General features: G+C 50.3%; 1 protein-coding gene across 1 annotated transcript; it reads right to left on the bottom strand.

Annotated features, from left to right (window-relative positions):
• Positions 1 to 1,115: 1,115 nt before the first annotated feature.
• On the bottom strand, positions 1,116 to 8,296 carry LOC146180189 (uncharacterized). The gene is made up of 2 exons (XM_084580342.1): positions 8,266 to 8,296; positions 1,116 to 2,377 (listed from the first exon to the last, which is right to left on the bottom strand). The coding sequence occupies exons 1-2, from the start codon at positions 8,294 to 8,296 to the stop codon at positions 1,116 to 1,118; spliced, it is 1,293 nt and encodes a 430-aa protein (XP_084436468.1).
• Between the last annotated feature and the right edge of the window lie 1,389 nt (positions 8,297 to 9,685).

Genomic DNA, 9,685 nt, shown 5'->3' with positions numbered 1-9,685 from the left:
GCCAGCAGAAACCCGAGGTTGTTCACGTCGTGCGCATGAAGCCGTACATCCCGCGAGAAAATCAGCACACCGCCTTACCGCATTGTAAATTGACTGAAGATAAAGCGCACGGGAAGACACACACAAGAGAGGAAGACACAGGACACGCGCTAACTCACATCTGGTTTATTGCAGCAATAACAGCAAATATATGCTGAAAAGGGGTCATGCGCAGTACATAACAATCACATAAAGATAGGAAAAAAAATATAAGGAATATTACAAAACATTATCAAGGAACATCACAAAACCCGATCAAGAAAACTGATCTCTGCCTTCCAGAGCCGCACCGACGTATCGCTGACACACCTATCTCCCCTTTTTCCGATATGGAATGCCTCCAAAAGCTCACGCGCTGTCTTATCACGGCCTCTGCCCAGAATCTTAATGTCAGCCAGTCGCGGCTGGCACGCAGTGCAGTTCGCGCAATGCGCTGCCAAATTTGACCCTCCACTCCTTAAAGCCCGCAAATGATCCCCTACTCGATCATTAATACAGCGCCCGGTCTGGCCAATGTAGGCCTTCCCACAGGTCAGCGGGATCTGATAAACGACCCCCATGCAGCAGTCGACAAACCGCTTAGCATGTTTTTTCTCACAACCGCTCGGTTTTCCAGCACGCGAAATGCGTGAGCAAAGCTCCGCCATCTTCTTCGGAGCGGAGAACACCACCGGCACGCCATGTCTGTTCGCCACTTTCTTCACGTGGTGCGCAACCTTATGCATATACGGTACCACAACAGGTTTAGCCGTATTTCTCACCGGAGCAGTTTTCTTTCCAAACATGGCTCGCTTGGTTTTCCGGAGCAGGGCTTCCGTCACTGACATAATGACCGCGCAGGGGTACCCAGCAGACAGCAACCGCTGTATTTGCCTATTAAAACTCGACTGCACAGCATGCGGGCACGACTTCGTGAGGGCAGACCCTAAGCATTGGCTAGCGATAGCTCTTTTAACAGTTTTAGAATGTGCCGAAGAGTAGGGCAAAAGTTGTTTCTGTGCCCGCGGAGCGTACAACCAACAAACATGATCATTCCCTAAAGTAACGTTAATATCTAAAAACTGCAATGAACCCTGTCAAGGAAGCTCATGAGTGAAAACCAGACCTCTCCCATTCTGCCGAAAGTTGTCCAAAATCCCCCCCACCGCGTCAGTGTACGTCGAGTTTGGTAGCTTGTTAAGAACAATCAGAAAATCATCCACGTACCGAAATACCTTTAGAACACCTTTCCCATTAAAGCTCTGCTCAAGGGCGCGGTCAACAAAAGCTAAAAACACATTACAAAGAACCGGGGCAACACAAGAACCAATACATATCCCTTGTTTCTGGCGATAAAATCTGTTCTCAAAAGAGATAAACGTAACACCAATATAAAACTCAAGCACACGTATAAAATTATCCACTGTTAGACCACTAGAGTTCTGAAATTGCACAACCCCACTTTCTTCAATAGCATCTCTCACAGCAACTAACAGGGCAGCATGAGGCACCGAATAATATAAATCTTCCACGTCTACAGAGAATACATAGCCAATCGACTTATTATCCTCGAGAAAGCTCACCACTTCATTCGAATTCTTCGTTAAAAAGGGGTCTTGAAACTGCAGTGAATTTAAATGCTTCTGTAGGTACTTGCTTAATACATGCTGCCAAGTACCATTTTCACTAACAACAGACCTAAAAGGCACATTCAGCTTATGTGTTTTAGCCGTAAAAAACACTGAGAGGGCATTGCACCTAGTACTAACAATATCATTTGCTAACCTGTCGAGAACCAAGTCTTTGCACAAGGCAGCCGCTTTACCCTTCACTCTAGTGGCGCTGGACTTTACTTCCTCGAAATTCTTGGCGATCGCATCTTGCGCTCTCCTGTGGTATTCCTCTTCAGTCAACACCACGAAGCCTCCTTCCTTGTCAGACTGAAGCAGTCGTAACTCATTGTGCTGGAAGAAGGACACAACCTTCCCCCACCCATCCTTGGAACGGCCCGCGGAGGTCCTGGCAGTTTTCATCAGCGCGTCCACACCATCAAGAAGGCATCTTTCTTGGTCTTCTCCTGCAGCCTTCCTAGCTATTTGCCGATTGAGCGCGAGCAATTCATGGCCCGGTACACTTGGTTCCTGACAGAATTTGGGACCCTTGCTTAAAATATTGGAAATGTCCCCCGGCAACACCGCATCACCAACCACTGCCACATCAGTAGCCCGACGAACACAGCTCTGCCTGCCCTCAGTCGAATGCAAGGCTTGGTTCAAGGTCTGGGCCCAGAGGAATTCCGTCAGATTAGCCGCATGGCGTCTAATGACACGTAGCTTGATCTCGGCTAACCAACCAGGGTCTAACGCATAACACAGGGCCCGCAAATGGTCCTGACATCTTCGCACTTGTCGCCACAGCTCGGACCTCAACAATTTAAAAAGCTCTTCAAAAAGTATCCAGGCGGTCTCAGAAATCCCAGAAAGGCACTCACGTCCATCGGCAACAGACCCTTCCGAAGGCAGAAACCAATGAATCTTGCACGGCAGGTTAAGACGGCAATGAAGGAAACACACATGTTGCGCTGACTTGAAGAAGAAGTACCCCGTGACGTTCGATTAGAAGAGGCTGAAGTTTGCTGCTAACTGTCTCTCGGTACTCTAGACCTGCTCTTGGCCGATCCCCTCTGTGGGTATGTGCCATTAGTTATTTGTCAACAACAACAACAACCTGCTCTCCTGCGCCTGTTGGATCAACCCTCCATTACAAACCAACCTTCTGGTTACGGGCCTAAACGGCTACGTGACAATATATATATTTGGCACCTCAACTTTCCTTCAACCTGTTAGGTTTTTCTGCAGATCCCTTAACACTTCCGTGATTGAGGCTTGCTCTCTCTCAATAGGCAGAAATACCAAGTATTTATGCGCTTTACTCGCTGCACACGCTGATGCATCATAGCTGCGCTGGAGGTGGAAGTTTACTGCAATTGTGCACAATTTGGGGATAAGCCGATTAAAGTGGTTTGCTATCTTCTTTCGGCCTCCTCTCTAATACCGGTTTCCATTGGGCGAACAGGAGCACATTTAGCTGCACTCAAAGTGCTCTCGCGATTTTCGGCGCCTACCAGTGGTCGAACAGGAACAGTAGCGTTGTGTCCTATTGGCAGAGGAGACGCGCTTTTGGGGTCCCGAGAGCAACCTAGAACAGTCCTCGGTGCTCCGTCGCCAGCGGCGGAGTACAGGGAGAACGGAAGAAGTCACGAGACCTTTTTGACGTCACTTCTGGTCATTCGCCCGGAGCCCGGGCAGGACGGTCGAGAAAAATGGCGGAAGATGGCAGCGGCTGCGTTCGGCAGGCGGATACGGTCAACGCGAGCGCAGGAAAAGTTTGGTCACATGACGCCTGACGTCATGCGCTCCCCCTCACTATGTTGCTCTCCGAGCAGCGTGAATGTTCCGTTGGGGAGACCAGAACGCGCATCCCCAGTGCTCTCGTGGGCTGCTCTGGCTGCTCGTTGCTCATGCTCCTGTTCGCCCAATGGAAACCGGTATTAGTGTTGGTCCGCAAGCGCCCAGCCGTAAGCAAGCAGAGGCAGACACGGCTGGCGGGAAACCGTTTATTCTCGAAGCAAAGGCCACTATATACCGAAAGGTGGAAACGGATTGAGAGGGAGAGCAGAGCAGAATGGCTATCGCTCGAGCAATCGACAGAAAAAGGCAAACAGGGAAGGAAGGGGGGGGGGGGGGGTCAGCATGGCAGACGTGCTATCTGTAACACTTTTCCCCAGTTAAAAATGGAAACACTGCACTGGCTCGGGTCCCCTGGTACAGCGTCGCAACACTTGCTCCGTGGCTGCCTATTTTGCAGGTGAAGCCTGCGGCACATTTGCCACCCGGCTTCGTGGGGGCTCGCGCTAACGACATCTTGAACTTCGGAATCTGCGGCGGACGGAAGCAATGACTGCTCAGGGAGCATAGATTGCTTAGTCTGTTTTGAAGTTTCTATGATAGGCGAGGTTAGTAGCGGTGATTGGTGTCGATGACCAACTTGGTTAACGTGGCATCTGATCAAAATAGTGGGAGTTTGGATAGCCATGATGCGAGACCCCAGCGTCGACTCCCCTTGTCCCGCTGTAAGGAGCTAGCGCCACACGGTGTCTGCAGCTCCCGGCACGAGGGAGAAGAGAAAGACGACGCGAGTCTGTGGCGCGTGCGGGGGAGAACACGGAGTGACACGCAAGACAGAGGTCGGTCGAGTGATTGATTGATAAACTTTATTGGGGAAAATAGTGGTTCGGGGTAGTGTGTTAGAAAGAGCAGTAGTCGGCAGTCCTCTGTCCAGGAGTCCGTTGGCCTGAGCAGCGGCTCTGGCCCGCTGCACCAGCATGAGCTGGTGCTGTGTGTCCGAGTCGGCTAGAAGATCCTCCCACTGCTCAGGACTAGGGCTATCTATTTTAGGCATTATGGGGCTTGCGCTACATCCCCATGTTGTGTGGTATAGTGTAGCAGTGTCTCTGCACCAGACACATTCGCTTTTGTATTGTGTGGGCTATATCTTGTGTACAGGGCTCTGTTTGGATAAGTGTTTGTTTTTAGGCGCCTAAGTGTAGTGGCTTGTTCTCGGCTTAGTGTGTCATGTGGAAGTGTGTACTTTCTACTCCTCTCCCTACACGCTCGTATTGTTTCCCCGTATGTTTCTGCTGTCCTGAAAGGTTCTACTGATGGCTCCGCCGCCCGGCTAGTGACACCTCTGACGACGCCATCTACTCTAATTTTAGCCTCCACCCCAGAGTCGGGGACCCAAACAATCGTGTGTTGCCTACTTTGGTCTCTTCCTTCTGGCCGGCGGGCTAGGAACTTGTTCGCTATGGGATGAATCCTGTTGTTTTGGAAGGCTCGACAGGCAGCTTACGAGTCTGAGCATATCCATCACCTGTGTTGTCTTCGGTTTGCTTCAGAGATTGCTAGGCTATTGCCACCTCTTCCGCCGTGCGGATGCATTTGGTTCGTATACTTGTTCCGCATATGAGCTTGCCTCGTGAGTCAGTGACCACGGCTGCGCTTGTCTTTCTGCCTTCGTACCTCGCTGCGTCGACGTACCTCACAAAATGTTTGCTTTCAGGTGTTTGTCAAGAGTTTGTGCTCTGGCATTCCTTCTGCCGCTATGATTGACAGGGTCCATATTTCTGGGCAGCGGTTTGATCGTGAAAGTATCCCTAATGTCTGGTGCGATATTTGTGGATTCTGCGATATTGTCTTTGAGGGTATATCCGAGTTTTGTAAGGAGAGCACGGCCCGTCTTGGTCTGTTTAAGTCTTCTTCTCTGGGAGTCAAGCATAGCTTCGCTATGTTCTTCGAGCAGCGGGCTCTTCGCCCCACCTTGATTTTAATGGCCAATAAACTACACCACCACCAGCTTTGCTGAAGGACGGATGATCAAGGAGCTGCGACTGATAGCGTCCCGCCTGGCCTACGAGTACCTGGGATACCAGGCCTGAGAGTGGTCAAGAAGCTCCTGCTGATCGCGTTCCACCTGTCCTATTACTCGGATAACCAGACCTGGGAGTGGCCAACTCCTGTTGTGGTCCTAGAGCACGTAGTCAGCACGCAAATTCGTTTAGAAATCGGGCGTCTCTGCCGCTTGAAGGCAACCTGGGGCCTTTCGCCTCGGCCGAGAGTCTCCTGCCACCAAGCCACCTGCTGGTCTAACCCAAGCGCCTGTGGACACTGGGCGTTCCTTGCACTCTAAGCCCACGCAACCGGGAGGGTCCGCATGGACTTCATTCTTCTAACGGCTGGCGACATTTACTTGTTTGTGTTCGTCTTCGTCTTGTTTGTTAAGCTCGTTATTTGTTACCTGTTATTTTTCTAGTTTTAGGTTTCTGTACAAAAAGATATATGTTCCTAGATTGACCGGTCTGGTCATGTGTTTGATCCCACCAAATCAGCCGTTCGATAGGTGGGTTTTAAAGGACCTCCTCACACCCACCGTTCAATTTTCTCCTAGAGTTGCGGTCGGAGGATGGTTGCTCTTGTGGCCCTACGAAGCTGGAACTGGTTGGTCCCCGCCTTTTGAGGCGGAGGCTAGCCTGTCAGCGGTGGTTGTATCTGTTGTAGGCCGTCATTGCACCCGTCACCGCTTTGGTGGTGGACGACGGTCATAGCGACGCGCATCTTTTTTTCTCCCTCCTTTTTTTCTTTCTCTTCCATTTTTTCCTGTCTGCACGAGGCAGCGGAGGTGGCTCAGCTACAGGGCCGCTAGCAGGCCCATACAGTTTATTTTCCTCTTCCTGCAGTCGTAGCAACAATTTTTTCTCCCACACCGTGGTTTCGTTCGTACACGCTGGTTTCCGTGGGAACCATCCAGTCATGAGATTCCTACGGCGACTCTGCAAAAGCTCGAGAAAAACATTGGCTAAGTGAGATCGCAACTGATACCCCAGTAATAGCTTTGAGGGCGAATTCCCCGTCTTCCGGGGAGCCCTCCATCAGTTGAAGAACAACCTGACAAGGTTGTCTACTGAGTTTCCTCCGACATTTTTTGAAGTCCATCCTTAATCGTTCCGACTGTTCTTAATGCCGTCCCATCAGACTGCAGGTGAAAAGGGGCTGCTCGCATCTGCACTATATTTAGTTTCACTGCGAAAGTAGCGAACACCTTGGAAGTGAACTGCATGCTGTTATCGAATACAATGTTTCGCGAGACGCCGAATGTGCTGAACCTGGCACGCATGCAGCTGATCGTGCGAGCAGTTTTGGCATGTGTCACGGAGACGGCTTATATGCAGTTCGAGCGTGCATTACGGCCACTATAATCATCTTTCCTGCTATCGGTCCGGCAAAATAGACTTGAATCATCGGCCACTTTACTTGTGTTTTCGGCCAGTTGACTGGGGGCGCTGCAGACGGCATAGACATGTTTGAACGAAGTTTGGTCATCGGACTGAGAAATCTTCAATACCGCGGTCTAGTCGCGGCCACCAAAACTTTGACCTTGTCTGCCTTCATTCCCGACGAGAATTGACTGGTCACGTGCTTTAAACGTCTGTTCAGTGTCCTTCAGGGTATGATTGCACAATGTAATCAATACACAAGACCATGAGCTACAGATACCTCTAACTTATGGTCAAAATATGACCGCACTATAATGTCCAACCGTTTTAGTCATTTGGGGCAGCCATATTGGATATAATGCTTCACCGCACCTAGTTAAGGGTCAAGCAAGTGCAAAGGCTGATATCATATTGTTACGACGTTTATTTACAAAGATGTTAGGATGCATTGGAGATTAGCACACCACAGCGGACAGACCCAGCTTCCTCGTCCTCTTCTGCTTATTCCGCCAAACCTCATCTTCCTTCAATAAGGACCGCGGGAAGTGCGTGACAATATCTTGCACACCGCTTTCAGTTTGTTAGTATTAATGGCTGTCGATCCTCAGTAAAAAAAGTAACTTTTGGTGTACCTCAGGGAAGTATCCTTGGAACCCTGCTTTTTAACTTATATATAAATGATATCGTTAGTCAATGCCCGCAGGCGAAGTGTGTTATGTATGTAGATGGCGTCTCACTGTTCTTCTCATCAAGCGCAAGTGAAGATGAGATAAACGCGGCAAATAGGACGCTAAGTACACTCCATCAGTGGTCCCTTGATAATCAGTATAAAATTAATGTAACTAAAGCTAAGGCAATTATCTTCAAACCAAAAAATAAAAACATTATTATACCATGCGATATTAAGCTAGGTTTCGAAACAATAGGGGTTGTCGACAATATTAAGATATTAGGGGTGCATTTCAACAGCCAGCTAACCTGGGACAGTCATTTTAACACTGTCATCAGCAAGCTTTCTTGTGTCACAGGCATCATTAACCGACATCGTTACTTCTATGCAAAGTTAAACTTCTCCTTCATAATTCACTCAGTAAAGTTTTTGGTTCGATGTTGATGGTTGACTGGATGGTGGGAGCAAGCCATTAAGTTGGTGGAGCCACTTGATAAACAACCGGAGAACTTTATACAAATAAACAAGAGGTGGTACAAGAGTTATTGCCAAAAGAAAACTGGCCGCGGTCTGCCGCGCCGATCGCAAAACAGAGCGACAAGGGACTCTGTGTCCCCGCAGTCGACCTGACGCCTCTTGCCCCAGCTCCAAAACCAAAGCTGGAGTTTGCTCCGCGACGCCAGCGCTCGGTTTCTAGCGGAGCGGAGAGAAACTACAAAACCTACGCCATGGCCTCCGATATCACCTCGGCGCGCGAGGGTGATCTCGGAGGCCATGCCTACGCGCATCAGCGCCCGCGCACAGCTCAGCGGAGTCTGCGCAGCCCGCTCGCTCGGGAGCGCGTGGCACAGGCAGCCGCACGTGCACGCGGAGCGGGAGGAGAGTGAGGACGAGGGGGGATTGTCATGCGTCTGCGCCCGCAAAGCCGGCGCTATTTGCCAGTAGGGTTTCTTATTTTTGTTTTTTTCTGTGCCTCGGCAGACATAGAGGCTGGCTGGAGGCACGTTCTTTATCGGTGCTTTCGAAAGTGAGAAATTATGATTAATTGATCGCCGCGGACATTGTTTTCAAAGAGCGCTTGTTGGCAGGCTCAGACATAAAAAAAAAAAACATGAACGCGAATTCGCTACTCAAAGGCAGAGGCAAGCGACAGGTATTTTGAAGGACTTGAGGCGACACCTCTCGATGAGTCTGTCCATATTGTTTAGAGTATGAAGGGTCCAGCCTTCTCGTTGAGAATTGATACGCGTGTGTACCGTGACGAGTGCTCCGGGCGCTGGTTGGGGAGCTTCCTTTCCATTTGTGACTGCTCACTTGAATGGGGCCTATTCAACTCATTGGGGTCAGACGTTTTAGGCGATGCTGCCGGTGCCGTGGTGCCTGTTTTCGGCGCGTTAAGGACGCGTTCCTTACAAGGGCACAAATCATGCCGTCTTACCCAACGTTTATGGCCTTATCCTTTGGTTCCTGCTGACAGCGGTCAGGGGGAGTTCGCTGCCGTGGCGCTGCCATCCGAAATGAATGACCTAGCTACCTATAACGATGAGGAGTTTCTCAAAGACTGTCCATGCAAGCGAAGACATCTCTCCACTGAAACCTTTGTCTTCTTAATTCCACAGCTACCCTGTGCAATCCCTAGTTCAGTTACCTCCTCTAGCGAAGGCGCAGTTTTGAGCTCCCGAAGCAGGATCGCGTATGAGGATAGAACGATTGACGTATGTGTTTTTCCTTTATAAGAGGCAAGTGATGGCATTAATGACGTATATCTGTTTCTTGAGGCCGACTTGGTTCCGCGACGGCTGCTGCGGCACTGCCAGTTACAAACAGAGGTGTGAGATACGAGCGGTATGAGATACCTAAAAAAACCGACAACCATCGTTTCAACACGAGTTTTGCGAAAAAGCGCGCCGTCACTTTTTCATTCCAATTCTTTCTTTTTTTTGCCCCCTTTGTTGGAGCGCGACGGCGGCCAGAATGCGGCCGGAGGAGGAAAGAAACAACCGAGCGCGCGCGTGCAAACACGTGCTGGAAAGCAGCGCGGAGCAGACAGCATGCTTTTCGATGCGGCGGGGAGCAGACGACGCGGCCGCTCTGCGCTGAGGTTTTGAAGGGGTCTCCATGGAGGGCGCGGACGCACAGAGTGGCGCAGTGCCCCCTGGCCCAGG

Source organism: Amblyomma maculatum, chromosome 9, assembly GCF_055883805.1.
Source record: "Amblyomma maculatum isolate TAMU_Amacu chromosome 9, ASM5588380v1, whole genome shotgun sequence".
NCBI classification, from domain to species: domain Eukaryota; kingdom Metazoa; phylum Arthropoda; class Arachnida; order Ixodida; family Ixodidae; genus Amblyomma; species Amblyomma maculatum.
The sequence above is the reverse complement of the archived record's forward strand: the minus strand, read 5'-3'. Positions and strand labels throughout refer to the sequence as shown.

What these genes read in the sequence shown, in the direction of transcription:
- LOC146180189 (XM_084580342.1), bottom strand. Translation starts at nt 8,296, where the DNA reads ATGGCCTCCGAGATCACCCTCGCGCGCCGAG. An exon ending in GATCACCCTCGCGCGCCGAG is followed by an intron (nt 2,378 to 8,265) that starts GTGATATCGGAG and finishes GTTATGCGTTAG; the next exon opens with ACCCTGGTTGGTTAGCCGAG.